Source organism: Aphanomyces astaci (genome assembly GCF_000520075.1).
Source record: "Aphanomyces astaci strain APO3 unplaced genomic scaffold supercont1.175, whole genome shotgun sequence".
In the NCBI taxonomy this organism is placed as follows: Eukaryota; Oomycota; class Saprolegniomycetes; order Saprolegniales; family Verrucalvaceae; genus Aphanomyces; species Aphanomyces astaci.
The window spans coordinates 19,881-35,258 of record NW_009798438.1 but is presented as its reverse complement, the minus strand read 5'-3'; the positions used below and the strand labels follow the sequence as shown (position 1 = coordinate 35,258).

The following is a 15,378-nucleotide window of genomic DNA, read 5'->3' as shown; positions in this document are numbered from 1 at the left end:
CACCCGCAACACGGTCGACGTCCAAGTAGAGTTTCGACTCGAAGCGGGTGTAAATCAAGTCAATGGTATGCAAAAATATATTTGACATACCGCTGCAAGACCTCCCAAACATATCGATCAAGTCGGACCATCGATCAGGCACTGCAAACCGGCGTAGCACAATGCAGACAGCCTCCACGTTAGAACAAGTAGTTCGTTCGGGTGTGACAATGCGATCGGGTAGAGCAAAGCCGTCAACGAGGCGAAGGAAGTCGGCCTTCGTGAACCGAAACTTCTCGAGGCACTCACGATCGTTGTAGCGGGTAAGCGAGAAGAGGACGTCCGGAATGGTGAGGCGCTCAGCCGCTGCAGTGCGACGTCGATGAAGTGCGAAGAGCCGAAAGTGCAGTAAACTTCGGAAACGAGCATAGCGAGCCGAGGCCATCCCGCCTCAACGATGCATGTCAATTTGCTTGTGAATGGTTCTAAACGTATGCACCACGCTACCCAATCAGAATAGATACATAACATGTCGCAGAGTAATTTCGAATGGTGCGGTTGCTAAATGCTTTGGTTCAAATTACGCTGGTAAATTCCGTTCGCTCAATCGAACGAAGTAAATTTCAGGAATATGCCCAAATTCCGAGTTCGATCGGGTAGAGCAAAGCCGTCAACGAGGCGAAGGATGTCGGCCTTCGTGAACCGAAACTTCTCGAGGCACTCACGATCGTTGTAGCGGGTAAGCGAGAAGAGGACGTCCGGAATGGTGAGGCGCTCAGCCGCTGCAGTGCGACGTCGATGAAGTGCGAAGAGCCGAAAGTGCAGTAAACTTCGGAAACGAGCATAGCGAGCCGAGGCCATCCCGCCTCGACGATGCATGTCAATTTGCTTGTGAATGGTTCTAAACGTATGCACCACGCTACCCAATCAGAATAGATACATAACATGTCGCAGAGTAATTTCGAATGGTGCGGTTGCTAAATGCTTTGGTTCAAATTACGCTGGTAAATTCCGTTCGCTCAATCGAACGAAGTAAATTTCAGGAATATGCCCAAATTCCGAGTTGCTAAACGTCTCTAATGAGAAATGACGCCGTTGATCCAACACATCAAAATGACAAATTAAGAAGGCAACGAACGATACAAGGACAATTCATTGTGCCAAGGCTTTAGTTTCGTAGCGTTGCGCGTCAATAAATGGGATCCATCCAAGTGCTGTAATTCACATTTTCATGGCTGTGAAACTATCACTACTCAAAGTAACATTGGGGATGCCCGGTCGCGGAATGGTCGCGGAATATTTCTGTCCATACAAAAGGCCGGTCGTGGAATATAGCTATGTTGATGAGATTAATGCAACGAGTACAGGGGAGTGGCTGCATACTTATTGGGGCTACGCTGTGCCCTTATGTAAGGTTTAGCTAAAGAGATGTGACTACACTAGCTGTAGCTACGCAGCTAGCTACAGAACAAGAATGCAGCTGCAATACTATCGGCTTGGATCTAGCCACAATTAACGTACTACTAGTGCAGTACTATTAATAGTACCGTATAGTATATATGTATTGCGACAGGTGATAAATCACAACCAGCCGACACTCATTCTCAAAATTTTGTTAATCCATTGCGTCATACAAATTTGAAGTATATTAGACATGTTCACACAAGTAAATATCAGTTATTACAAGAAAATTATCAGTTATTACAGGAGTCGCAAAAGATTAATCCGTCGCAATATATATACACTACACGGTACTTACTACAGTGCGCGCCACATGGATAGGACGTACAGGACCAACTACATCACCCCAAAGGCCACAAAAGTGACGGAACGTGCACGCCGCCAACTGTTCAAACACGCCTCGACGACCGGCTGCTCTGCCAGGCAGCTCAAAGCGCACGTACCATTGGATATCTCGCTGAGGACTTACCAAAGAATCCTACACCAAACCGTGTTCTTGAAGTATACGAAGCGCCAGCATGCACCCAAGCTCCTTCAGCGGCACAAGGACGCGCGGCTCAAGTACGCCGAAGGCCATCTCACGAAACCACCAGAATGGGACAATGTGGTGTGGTCAGACGAGAAAAAGTTCAATCTGGATGGCCCCGATGGCTTCCAATTCTATTGGCATAACCTCGACCACGAGAAGGACCAATTTTTCACCCGGCATAGCGGCGGTGGTAGTTGCATGCTTTAGGCAGCATTTTCCTGTCACGGAAAGACGGAGATTGCGTTTCTGGAAGGCGCCCAAACAGATGACAAGTATATCGACACGTTGTCGAACGTTTTGTTTCCATTTGGCCATGAAATGTATGGCAGACGGGGGGGTTGTATTTATGCAAGACTATGCCAGTATTTATCGTGCCAAGCCGGTCATGGAGTTTCTGGACGAGCAAGATGTGGTCATTTTTGACCATCCTGCGCTCTCGCCGGATTTAAACCCCTTTGAAAATGTTTGGGGTGTTCTGGCTCGCCATGTTTACCTTAATGGTAAGCAGTTTGTGTCCGTGGACGACCTGAAGGTTGCCATCATGCGCGAGTGGGGGGAAATTTCGCAAAACTACTTGCAGGACCTCGTCAAGTCGATGCCAAAGTGCTGTGTGCGTGTGATCCAAGCTAAAGGAGGCAAGACTAAATATTAAATACAAAACTTTGTGCTTCCAGGACATATTCCGTTGTAAACTTCTTGGGTGTCCTATCCTGATGTCGCACCCCAAATAGCTGTTTAGTGTCATAATTTGATCAATACGCTTTGTAATTGTCTGCATCTTCACTTAATTGAACTCGCCATGGCTGTCAATTGACTTCCTCCTCGCTTGGGCTGCAAATCAGCACAACTGCCATCCACTACTACAGAAAACCAGGGTGTCCTATCCATGTGGCGCGCATTGTATGGTACTGCACAGCTGTACTACATGTACTAACGTTAGTACAGTACTTCGAAGTAGTAAGTATTTATTTATATTTACCTGGGATACATCAGAGTTGTAACGTTACTGTATGTACATGTATGCCTTCGTAACGGTGATTAACGTAAACCTTAGCATTGTACTCCTAGTACCTCAGGATTGTACTTATCGTAGCAAGCAATTAGTCCCACCCACTTACTCAGGGACGTTTTAGGTCAATAGTGCCAAATTCCCTGAGTGAGTGGGTTTTGACCAATCAAGTGGGTGTGTCACCCACTCACTTGGGGAATTGGTCTATCATCGCACATAGAGGCCCCATTTTATCAGAATTTTGGTGGGTCTTAACGATTTGATCACGTTACCGAAAAAGTCGTACTAACGTTAACGTGATTACATCGTTAACCGGCTAGACAACCTCGACCACCAACAACCACGAAGGAGGCAAACGTACGCGGACAGTACGATCGTACTAGTAAGTCGCGCAGTGTATCAAACCGAAAGCCATTTGATTTTATCCAGTTACATCTCAAATCGCAAATGAAATTGCAGGTGATTGGTTGACAATTCGTGATTCTTTTCTACCAATCACGTATCGTGGCACGGAGAATAATTCCTTCATTAAAAACAGTTCCACTGTTGTTTTGACCCGAAATACTGTTTCAATGAGATTTATATGGAACTTTGTATGGTCAGACCACCTCACCTCTTACTATTAATAGGGGTAAAGTGCATCTCAGTGGTTAGCGATAGCTATCCATGTAACGACGTCACTCCAGTGGCGTCATAGGGTTATCGACCAATCAGAACAGACGTCACTGTTGACGTCAGTTTACGACCAAGCTCGATTGGCGTGCGGCGTGCTCGGCCATGGACACCAGAAGTTCCTTCTGCAGAGCGCACGTATATATAGCATTAGATATAGTATAGTCACAGTAGTCATGCATGTAGATGTAGATAACGCCAATCAATCAGTTTTACAATTTCCTCTGCGTTATCAACTCCCTACAATCCACTAGCGATGCAGTTAACCCCGGAGATTTAGCATCGTATGTACTCACCGGGGGTAGGACGGAGTCCCAGGTTACAGGGCTATGTGGATCCTTCATCTGGCAGTGCGATAATGGTGGTACAGTAGCTGGTTTTTCTGGCAAGATTGTCGGCCACGCTGTTGGGTATTTATGACAAGAAGACAAGACCTGCGTGAGTGCATGTATGCATGTTGTACACATCCCAACCATCCATTTGGTTAACCTTGGCACTTGGTAGTGCAATCATAGTCTGACGTAAACGATTGGATTGACTTGGCTCTAGGTGAAAGACCATTCATTTTCCAATTTCCACCATGAAGTTCGCACTCCTTCTCGCTGTCACCGTGGCCGTCGCTGCCTTGGCTCAAGACCAAATTGTCCCACCCAAAGTCGCTTGGGGCGATGAGGCCCCTGCCGACGGTTTCGAAATCCTGGGGGGCGAGGAAGCCCAACAAGGCAAGCACCGTTATGTCGCTCGGGTCAAGCATGTGACCACTGCACCGAGCATATGCGCCGGCAGTCTGATCGCCCCCAATGTCGTTTTGACAGTGGCGCATTGTAACATTGCTTATGCAAAATTTGTGGTCGTGGGCACGCACTATTTATACGGTTCTGACGACGGGGAACTGGCCAATGTCGCCCAGGCAATCAGACACCCCAATGTTCGCGTCGACTTGGGCATCCTAATCTTGGACCGCAACATCACGAGCATCCAACCTGTGGCGGTGTCGTTTGAATACGTTCCGGCGGACGTGGTCACTTGGGTACGCGGCTGGGGGAACATCAACATCAAGGTTGGTGGCCCCCGATCGACAGTGCTCAAGGAGCTCAACGTAACGACCTGGAACAACACCAGGGCTGCGGCTGCGTTTGGCATCGCTGAACTGAGGGCCCATTGGTTGGGTGCTGGAGGCGTGGAAGGAGAAGACACGTGTTCCAGCGACTCGGGGGGGGCGATGACCATCGAAGAAAACGGTACCGTGCGCTTGGTGGGGGTGATCAAAGGGGGCAAGGGCTGTGGTAGCCTCGGCAAGCCAGGTATCTATGAACGCACCAGCGCTTCTCGTGCCTTCATTGAACCGTACTTGCCGAAGTAAGTCAGAACAACCCACTTAGTTGAATATACAACCGCCTTTGGTTATGGAAGGCCAAACTCGCTCGTGTAGTGTTTGCAGTAAACATCGTTAATTTGATGAATAACCATTATGGTGCAGCACCTGAATAGCGCCGTGGGATTCGCGATATTGAAGCACGCAAAGCCATTCTGTCAGTAGAAGATATCTACTTTTGTATGCTCGTTGCAATCTCTTGCATCATTGACAAACTATATTAACAGGGAGAACGTGTGCTTGTGGCACTGAACGATCTCGTCACGAAACGGTACTCTGGGATGAATATTATTGTTGTGTTTATTCTAAACTAGTGCGACATGGGGAATTAGAATCGACACATCCAAATGAAGAATGGGCAGAAGGATTTAGCCAATCAGATTGTAGGAAACCACCATCAATGTCTAACTAGTGTATGATTTCAACTACCGGTAGTGTGTACTTTATTGTATACCGCTTACGCTTTGGGCGCAGTCTCCCTGTGAATCGTCATAGTTATAATGTTTGGAATTGAAGTTATAAAATTGTAGAGATTTCAACCAGTCGCGCATAACGTTAATAATGCACACTTCGTCACCTTGCATAACCTGGTGTCCAGCCTTTTCTTCACTAGTGTAAGATGGGCCATTCCAAGAGTTCAGAGGTGGAGCAATTACGTGCATCTTATCTTGTCTTATTCATTCAGCCAGTTATCCTGAACCTTCTCCAGCAGTAGGCGTAATTGCCTTGGTTCGCTGTCCTGCCACGACGATTTGAATATGGGGCTTCGGTGTTTCGCCTATAGGCGCATGAAGCGTACAGAAAACTCACAATTCTCATCCGCATGTGCACATAAGGGACATGGTCGAGTACTCAGTTGCGCCCCTCTAATCATGAACTAAAATCACCAAGCGGTTTCGTAAGTTGTCGTAAAGCCACTCCGTTGCTCAACGTGGTACGCAAAAAACTGGGATCATAGTGATAGTAAAGTTGTGGACCCATGAGGTGTATGACAAGACCCCTTCGTGATGCCAGTTGTGGTAATGGGGCCACATGAGTAAGCTTACGCAGTGCAACAACAGGGAACTATGTGCGGTGTGGATTCGCCACCACACATGCAAGCATACGGATATCGTTCCTCATGCGGATGTGGTAAATCCAAATAAGTTTTGTCGAAATCATGAGTTGGGTCTGCCACATATTTCCCGTGCATTAAAATTTCCGTGCATTGGGAAGTCTACGGCAGTGCTTCCGAAATCTGTCTAGGATCATTGATATGCCCAAATGTAGATTTTATGAAATTATTGGAAATGCTTCGAGCAAACGATATAAAGATCTATTTATAAAAGCAAATAGAGTAATAGAAATTAGAGAACTTGAACGTCGCCTTAACTGTAAACAACACCCATATGATTTGAGGTCGAAAAGACTTCCTCCTCATTGGCCATAATTCACTCAGGAGGCACCTTTTGATAAACACATGATTGGAAAGACACATGCCACATGTCATTACACTCCTTTTTTTAGTCGGATACTACTAGTGAAAAATCCAGACTCCAAATTTTGGGTAAAATGACAATAATATGGCCCGACTACATATTAAAAAACCTAACGTTTTATGTGACGACGGGGGTTTCGACATCTTGGCTCTTGGTGTTGCGGTGGTTGAGGCGGTAGCGGGCAATCAGGAACGACGCGGCCCACGTGAGCACAGCCCAGAGCAGCCACGCGTACGAGAAGAACAGCACATTGCGCAGTCCGTCCTTGTCCTGGGAGCACTTGGGGTTGAGTTTGGCCTCGTCCAGTTCGTTGTAGACGCTGCCGCAGTTGGGCGCCCACTTGTCTTTGAGCGCGCCGAGGATGACGGGCGACGGCACGTCCCCGACCAAGTGCAGCAGAAACGTGTTCAATCCCATGGCAAACCCCCGCCGGTGCTTGGACACGCTGTACAGAATCACCAGCGTCTGGGCAGATTGGGTCGTAAACACAAACGTGAGCGCAAGCAGAAGACACCCGAGGAACGCGATCGAGTTGTCCATGAAGAACAGCGACAGGAACGCAAAGCCCACGCCGATGCTCATAAACACAATCATCTGCCGCGCGGCCACGTACAGACGGAATGTTTCGTCGTCTTCGTGGCCGCGGCTCTGGTAATCGATGAGCCATCCACCTAAGGGCGACCCGATGATGCCGGAGAGGACGGCGATACCGCCAAATGCTGTGGACGCGATGGATTCGTTCAAAATACCATATCCGATCAAAATAGCTGGGGCAAATGCGCCCATGCCGGCTAATGTGAACGAATACGCCGCCACACCCAGAGTGGCGGTGATGAACATGGGGTCCTTCACGATGCCAAACATCTCGGCCAGTACGGACGGGGACTTGTCCAGAGCGGACGCTTCCTTGGCCACTTCGGCGTGGATCTCAGCCTGGTTGAACGCTCCAGGACCCATGAGGCTGTTGCGGTTCTGGAGGTGGTCGGCCGCGTCCTCGTTGTGAGCCAACGGGTAGTCGTAATGCAGAGGAATCCACTGCCAGCACGCATACGCCATGGGAAACATGACGATGGCCGTGAGGTAGAACCCCCAGTCCCAGATCTTGGCCATGAGGCCGCCGTACGTGTACCCGAGCGCCGTGCCGACTGAGATGCCGCAGTAAAAGATGCCGAGCCACAACGTTCGAGACTTGGGGGGCGCAAATTCGTCGATGAAGGGCGGAGTGGTCGCGTGGAACGACGACTCGCCGATGCCACTGAGTAATCGACCGATGAGAAGTACATAGAAACTCTTGAGCGGTTTGGCGAGGCCACACAGAACGATGGCGATGACCCAGATGAAGAGCCCGATGGCGGAGAGGAGGAACGGACGACGGGTCATGCTCATGTAGCCGAAGATGCAGATGAAGACAGAGTAGGACGCGATGAAGGCAGACACGAGGAGACCGATGTACGTGCTGACGTTGCTGTGGTCGGCGGGGATCGTCCCAGCGGACAGGTCCTGCTTCTCGACAGTCTCTTGGACAAACGCCTGGAACTCCACGGGGGCGCCAGGGATGATGCCTCTGTCGATGTAGTTAAGCATGTTGATCGCGCACAACAGCGCGAAGATGTGCGCGATGTTGTTGAGCTTGAACCCCATCGTTCTGCTGCTTGGCCAGAACAATAATGCTACTCACCACTAAAAGGACCTTCAACAATCCGGATAACCATCATCCCCATTACAGCTCTCGCGGGGTTTCGGGGTTTGCTCGTTCGTTCTAACTAACCGAAACACATGTAGTACGCTACGTACTACCGTACACGGAGGGTTGCTTGGTGCACTTACTACATACGTTAGTAGGACTACATAGTACTACTAACTTATGTCTGGAGCTGTACGGAGTTGTTAGTGCAGAGAGGCCGACTCGTTGCGCCGTTTTACCTCCAAGTGTATCCAAATCAAGATAGACACCATCTGTTCTTGAACAGATTCACCACCAAATATAATGGCGACATATATTTTACCCAAGGAATTATTTTGACTACTACTAGAACAATACTACTATTAATAGTAGGATATTTCATGCCTTTCGACCATGCTGGTGACATATTGTGCCCTTTTGATGTGTATAGTAAACAACATTGGTAGTATTTCGCATACTGACTCACATGAGATTTATTTTCTTCCACTTAGATTTGCCTGTCGAAACGTACTTGCAGTTTGTATCGTGTACTATTAATACCCGATAATTCGTTGTTTTAGCGTCATGGGGTTACAATAAAACCCTAAAACCACGAAACCCCCAACAATCAAATTATCTGTGTGGCAGAACCTTTGCTGGGCTGACCCGATTCAATTTCATACATCGTACGTACTTGAAGTATGTACACATGTGATTGGCTTGGAGTACAAGTCCTGACTTACAAGCTCGTGAACGACGGGGGGGCACCCTTGGATATGTAAGTCCGATTCGATCTACCTCGCCTTGCCGAGGAAGGTCAGTATCTGGTGGAGTGTAGACCTGTCTGTCAATATGGACGGATGTAGGGTTTGAGTGTCATGGCAATCAAATGCAATAGAAAATGTATCGACAAACACAACGTTTCAGATGCTTGGAATGAGTGGCAAACTAGGCCAAGTCCCGTTGATCGTCGGAGTAAAGCCCTCTCCAGGCTGCCACGTCATCTCTGTGATCGAAGTCTGTCTGTCATGCATCCTTGCGGTGGTTGGACTACGCATGCAGCTTGGAAGGGTCTTGTGACGTGTCGCATGTCCTTCTTGGTGGGGCCGTCTCGAGATATTATTTCTGCTACCTACTGAAACAAAATTATTTGAAAATATATTGTGACTTGGCGGAAGAATTTAGCAATCGAATTCTACTATAATACTTGAGGGTCACTACGTACGTACGTACCTTGGTTACAGTATATATAATAGTTACGGCACAATATTAATACCTGGTGCTCTATACCGACGATGTTACTCGGGAATGAAGCTGTTGCATCTACAAGTGTGTTGATTCTACGAAGAAATATTATATTTTTCTACACCCGTTTTGTATTATAATAAGATACTATACCCGATATTGTCACTTGGACTCGCCTTTTGTCATGTTCGGGCAAGGTTCATTTTTATTAAACCACTTGGGTTTTGTATGCAATTTTAAAACGTGTCACCCATGTACTAATGACTAATTATACTGGAGCAACACCAACGTCGGCGCCAGCAGCTATGAGCATGGTGGAAGAGTTGCCGCCTGGATGGGTATGTCCTTCTTGCTTCCCGTTGTGGCGCATACCATGACGCTTTTTCACATGCGTAGGATAAACGCGAGTCCAAGTCCCAGCCAGGTCGGTACTACTACGTGTCGCCAGCAGGCCAAACCCAATGGTTTCCTCCGCGCCGGGTGACCGTGATGCGATCTTTCAACTGGCGATGTGAGATCGAGATTGAGTTCGGGCCAGGGCGTCTGGGCGTCAACTTGAAGGAAGTTCCACAGACGACGAACATCCCATTCGCCATGTTTCAGGCGGAAGTCGAGGAACTGCCCAAGCTCCCCGGCGGCAAGCCCGGGCCCGCGGAGATTTACAACTGGAGCGTGCGGCCGGAACGACGTCTGTACCAGAACATGCGACTCACTCAAGTCGACGGCGTCGCGCTGGCGGGATGCAAGTACACGGAAGTCGTCGAGAAGCTCAAGCGCGCCGCCCGCCCCGTCAAGCTCAAGGTCTGTGGATGTTCCTGTCCCGTCGTCCTTTCTCTCTCACTCGTCTATCTTAGTTTGCGGACGTCGCACAAGGTCTTTTAGGAGAAGGGGAGACGTCAGCATTAGATGCCGCGCCCACGTCGTCGTCGTCGTCGGCGCACCCGACCGCGTCGTCGACGGCGATCGCTCCATCGTCGGCGCCGCTCTCTGCATACAGCGTTCAAAAGCAAAAGAAGGAAGAGTACATGAACTTACTTGTCACGACCGAGCTAAGCAACGAGATGTGGCGCCTCGAGACGCAGAAAGTGCAGTGGACGTACCGCCAGTTGCGCTTCAAGTGGAATCTGCTGTCGGCGTCGCTAAGCGAGTTGTTGGAGGCGCAAGTGAAGGCGAAGAAGCAGATCGAGGCGGCGACGGCGGACAAGGCCAAGTACGACGAGATGCTTGTGCACCTTCACAAGCAGGAGACCGGCCTCATTGTCAGTCCCGAGGTCCAGCGGACAAACGATCTCGGCGCCAAGAACGCCGAACTGACCCAGGACATCGGCCACATGACCGCCGGCAACAAGAAGCTGCGGCGGGAGCGCGATGCCAACCAGCGCCACCTGGACGAGCTGGATGCGCAGCTCGTACATGGGTTGAATCACGCGATTCCCGACAGTCTGGTGGGGGTGGTGGATGACAGCATGAGCACAGAGGTCAAGCTGGCGGTGGTGCGGCAGCGGGTGGCGGCGATCGAGATGGAGATGCGCAAGGAAGAGGCCAAGACGAGGCAGGCCGACGTGGAGCTGGCTCAGCTCAGTAAGGTGTACAACCAGCAGACTGAAGTCATCTTGGAGTCATCCCGCGGAGGCATGTCGGTATCGCCAGGTAATATATGTATCCCCGAAACCCTTTAACGCCACTACATTGAAATAGACATGCGCCGCGCGCCGCGGCCGCCTCCCGTCGTTCAAGGTACATGTATATCTAAATGACATGCAAGTCACTCTCATGCTGTCGGGGGTTTCTCCAGACAACCCCATGTCGGCACCGCCGCCGCCTGTGCCCCAGGACTCGTCGCTGATGGGGTACGTAAACCCCGAAACTCCGAAACTCTCTTTTTCGATATATTTCCACCCCCGAAACTCGATCTACTTTTGTTGTTGTGTGTTCATTTTCGAATTTGCGCTTGACAAGAAAGGCCGTGGTAGTTCGTCGCGCGGCGGGTTCTTCAACCGGTCCAACTCGTCCGACTTGTACGTAACGACGACAATGTGATTCCCATCGTGCTGCTCATTGATTGTTGACTTAGTCACACGAGTCCACTGCTCAACGTGCTGCGTCAAGGCCACTTGGAGAAATTCCCCACGCATTTCAACCAAGATGGCGGCGGTATGTCGTCATGTCGCCCCAGCACTCTCTAATCGCAGGATTCGCCAGGAATGCTCAAGTCCATGCGCCTCATGCGCGGGGCACGGGAGCGTTGGTGTCAGCTGCATGCTAGTGGCTCGCTGGTCTATTACAAAAAGCGCGGGGACCCCGTGCCCCGAGGAGAGATTGCATTGACGGACCCGACGTTGGAAGTGGTCTGCGAAGCGCTTCTGTACGTTGCACACACATCCTTCCTTCCGTGTGTGTGTGTGCATGTTGTTCCTCATGACTTATGGAGCAGCAATGGATCGTCGAAGAAACCCCCCAAGGAACTCGTGTTCACGGTGAGCACGACCCAGGCGCAGAACCGGTTCCAAGCGAACACGATGGACGAACTGAGAGAATGGGTCACCGCCATCCTGACATTCCATAGCGGATGGATGAGCACTCGGGTATGACCTCCATGATGATGACGCTCATCGGCTCAATGGGGCGACGTCGTTAGGTGTCCGTCGGAAGCGATAGCGGCCACGTTGAGGCGGCGCCCAAAGTCCCCGACGAATCTTCGCTGCGTCGAGCTGTTGAATTTTAATTTAACGTTGGACGTGTTGAGTAAAACGTTAAAACGTACATGGTTTTTTAAACCACATTTGAACTGAGTCGCTTGGACTGTTGGTCCAGATGTCCCCTACCCAATCAGATTTCACTAAATTGTCAAATATGTGGGCGATTTCATTCCACATTTGTTATTTTCGAATCGCATGACCAAATCGGCAGACAATCGATCGACCAATCATAACCCAGAACACTAATCAAGTGGCCAATCAAACTTACCGTTCGACCATTCAACAGTGTGACTGAAATTAGTGTAATACTCGGACAAATATCAGGACAAAGAATCCATCGGATAGATTTGGAGACTCAGCCCAAAAGTCCAAATTTTGGGTAAAAGGACAATCCTTTTACCCAAAATTTGGACTTTTGTACACCCATTGGTCTAAACTCATTGCAGTAGGTAAAACAAGTAAACCGTCTTTCTCGTGACCCATCCCGTTATCAGAGACTTATATCGTCATGGCCGAGGGTACCGGCGGCGACGGCCGGCGGAAGGACAGCGTGGTGCTCGTGGAACGCGACTCGAGCCTGTCAAAGATTGACTCGGTGAGGAAGAGTTCTGCGAAGAGGCGAATGTCCATAGAGGCGCGCATCTCGGAGAACAAGATCATAACCATTGGCGACTACCACACGCCACTTCCCGAAGGCTGGTCCTACCGCGAGTCGACAAATCACAAGGGAAAATGGTACTACATCTCTCCTGAAGGTCAGGCGCAGTGGATACCACCGCTCGTGAAGACAGGTATGTCCTTCCTAGACCTTGGCCTGTGACGTTGATCGAACACGATGTAGGCAAGTTGTACGAATGGAAACTCCATCTGTACATCGAATTCGGCCCGGGAAAGCTCGGCATGAATCTCAAGGCCGTCGACGCCCTTCCCGACACATTATGGACGCAATTCCAGGTCGAGATTCACACCCTTCGCAAACTCGGCAACGGCCACGCGTCGCCCGCGGAGCTGTACAACTGGAGCGTCAAACCCGATCGGTTCGTGTGTCTTGTGCTTGTCCTTTCTCACGTTTCTTCGTCCAACTAGTCGCATCTACGCAGGGTTTCGCATCGTCGAGATCGCCGGCGCGTCCGTCGCGGGGTTCACGTACTCGGACGTGATCGACAAGATCAACAAGACGCCGCGGCCGGTGGTGATCGGGTTCTGCGACTGCCATCGCGGACTCGTGGGCGACCCCGACCAAGTGGACGACATGGATGACGACGAAGCCACCAAGTCCGTGTACCAGCAGCGCTTCAACACGATCCAGTCCGACCACATGAAGGCGATGGTGCTCACGGAGCTGGACAAGGAGCTCTGGCTTGCGGACCTCAAGCGGCTCGCGGCGCTGGACGTGGAATGTCGCGCCAAATGCAAGCGACTGAGGCGCGAAATGGCCCAAATGAACGCGAAGAACGTCCAACTGGAGCAACTTCTCCAGCAACGCGTGGCGGAAAAGCGCAGGTGCATCACGTTAGTCAGCAACTTGGACGTGCAACAGGTACCTCCAACCCCGAACCCCCGAAACCCCGAACCCCCGAAATCCCGAAACCCCTTCAACCTGCATTCTGATAGGGCCAATCGATCACGCACGTTGAAATGCGTGGGCGTGAACTGGTCAAGAAACAACAAGGTATATATATATATTGTTGTTTTACCTTAAATTTGGTTGACTTTTGGGCTGATTCTTTGCCAATATATATATATATATATCATCGATCGATTCTTGTTTGTATGGACTTTTGTATTTAAAACATGGTCCAGTGTCACTTAAAGTCCCACACGAATTCGGATATTTTGATTGGCCACTTGAGGAGTATTCATGTTATTATCTGCGTTTTGATTGGTCGATATATCGATTGTCTGCCAATATATCATCTGGTGATTCTGGATCTGCCATACCTTGGAATCAACTTGACAATGGATATATATATATATATATAACCATTTCAAAGCACAACTACATATTGTATCAATATATATATATATATATACATATATTTCAACGTACATATATATAGCGTTGCGCAAGGCTATTGCCGACACAAAGAAGGAGAATGCTCGCCTTATGGACCAGCATGCCGCCGACACGATCGCTCTGGACGCTCTATATGAGCAATTGGACCGAGATGACTGCAACAACGTGCTGTTGATGACCAAAACGCAACTGTACGACGAATATGGGGTCAAACGCAGCCCTTTTACCCTGCAAGATCTGCATCTGCTGTGTTTTACACTGGAAGAAGCCGCGATTGTGGAGGAGCAGGAGGTCCAGCGGGGGATTTCAGAGGTGGCGCAGCTGCGGCGGCATGTGGCGGCCATGGAAACGGGCGGCGCAAGTCCAGCGAACGACGACGACAGTAGTAGTAGTACTAGTAGTAGTACGCGGGACCTGGAGATGAAACTCGACTGGCTGCGAGACCAACTGGTACGACTAGTATTACTAGTTTAATGTATATTGTGAACCTCATGGTGATACTATATAGCAAAAGACAGCGCAAACGATCGCCAAAGCTGAGAAAAAGGGCAAATCCAAAGCCGTGAAAGGCGGGTACCGTCGCCGCAATCTGCTCAAGATTGAGTACCAACTGGTGCAAGATGAACTGCAGACCAAGCTGCAGCATATGGGGCCACAACCCACATGTCCAGAAGAGCCGGCGCTGCTGGACCACCGCACAGAGTACATTCGACAAGCAATGGTATGTACTATATTTATACCCAACATTGGTCGACTTTTGCCAAATATATATATATTGACACATTTTGTCCAATATCACACACGAATTCCATGTACATATTTTTGATTGGGTAGTTGAGAACATTGTATTTCTGGGCTTTGATTGGTCGTCGATATAGAATCGATGATCTCGGGGTTTCTTTGAAACACCCCCAAACCTGTCCAATATGTTCGACTTTATGTCTCTCGTATATATAATATATAAATCAATAATCTTATATTGTGCTTTCAACGTGTTGTGGTTTCTCGTTGGAATTGAAATCGATTTGATTGGCTACTTCAGATCAACATGATTATCCAATCAAAACCTTCTCAATGCAATTCAACCAATCCGATATCGATTGTGGATCTATTTAATCGACACTATATATATATATATATATATATATATCCTTACTCTATATATATTGCAGCGAGATGTAGTGCAACACATCGCAACGTGCCCGAAAGACCAGCAGAAAATGTATCTGGATCGCCGTGTATTTCTAAAGA

At 49.2% G+C, this 15,378-nt stretch overlaps 5 protein-coding genes across 8 annotated transcripts; 4 read left to right on the top strand and 1 right to left on the bottom strand.

Annotated features, from left to right (window-relative positions):
* Nucleotides 1–161: 161 nt before the first annotated feature.
* H257_18549 (hypothetical protein) lies at nt 162–807 on the top strand (the record flags this gene model as incomplete). Its single annotated transcript, XM_009847640.1, has 3 exons — nt 162–188; nt 224–382; nt 640–807. 3 exons carry the CDS (start codon nt 162–164, stop codon nt 805–807), a joined length of 354 nt encoding a protein of 117 aa, XP_009845942.1.
* Nucleotides 808–4,230: 3,423 nt separating this feature from the next.
* Nucleotides 4,231–5,013, top strand: H257_18548 (hypothetical protein; the record flags this gene model as incomplete). Its single annotated transcript, XM_009847639.1, has 1 exon — nt 4,231–5,013. One exon carries the CDS (start codon nt 4,231–4,233, stop codon nt 5,011–5,013), a length of 783 nt encoding a protein of 260 aa, XP_009845941.1.
* Nucleotides 5,014–6,499: 1,486 nt separating this feature from the next.
* Nucleotides 6,500–8,203, bottom strand: H257_18547 (hypothetical protein). The gene has a single exon (XM_009847638.1). It carries the CDS (start codon nt 8,142–8,144, stop codon nt 6,621–6,623), a length of 1,524 nt encoding a protein of 507 aa, XP_009845940.1. The 5' UTR covers nt 8,145–8,203; the 3' UTR covers nt 6,500–6,620.
* Nucleotides 8,204–9,683: 1,480 nt separating this feature from the next.
* Nucleotides 9,684–12,204, top strand: H257_18546 (hypothetical protein). Of its 4 annotated transcripts, XM_009847635.1 has the most exons (10): nt 9,684–9,749; nt 9,808–10,212; nt 10,266–11,061; nt 11,110–11,148; nt 11,207–11,261; nt 11,385–11,429; nt 11,486–11,565; nt 11,614–11,776; nt 11,846–11,996; nt 12,050–12,204. In XM_009847635.1, the coding sequence occupies exons 1-10, from the start codon at nt 9,717–9,719 to the stop codon at nt 12,134–12,136; spliced, it is 1,854 nt and encodes a 617-aa protein (XP_009845937.1). In that variant the 5' UTR covers nt 9,684–9,716; the 3' UTR covers nt 12,137–12,204. The 4 variants fall into 4 exon arrangements, with proteins under 4 accessions (XP_009845937.1, XP_009845936.1, XP_009845938.1 ...); XM_009847634.1 differs by having other exon boundaries at nt 11,614–11,996; XM_009847636.1 differs by having other exon boundaries at nt 11,486–11,776.
* A 390-nt stretch (nt 12,205–12,594) lies between these two features.
* On the top strand, nt 12,595–15,309 carry H257_18545 (hypothetical protein; the record flags this gene model as incomplete). Its single annotated transcript, XM_009847633.1, has 7 exons — nt 12,595–12,901; nt 12,952–13,147; nt 13,197–13,650; nt 13,725–13,782; nt 14,171–14,577; nt 14,636–14,829; nt 15,300–15,309. Exons 1-7 carry the CDS (start codon nt 12,619–12,621, stop codon nt 15,307–15,309), a joined length of 1,602 nt encoding a protein of 533 aa, XP_009845935.1. The 5' UTR covers nt 12,595–12,618.
* Between the last annotated feature and the right edge of the window lie 69 nt (nt 15,310–15,378).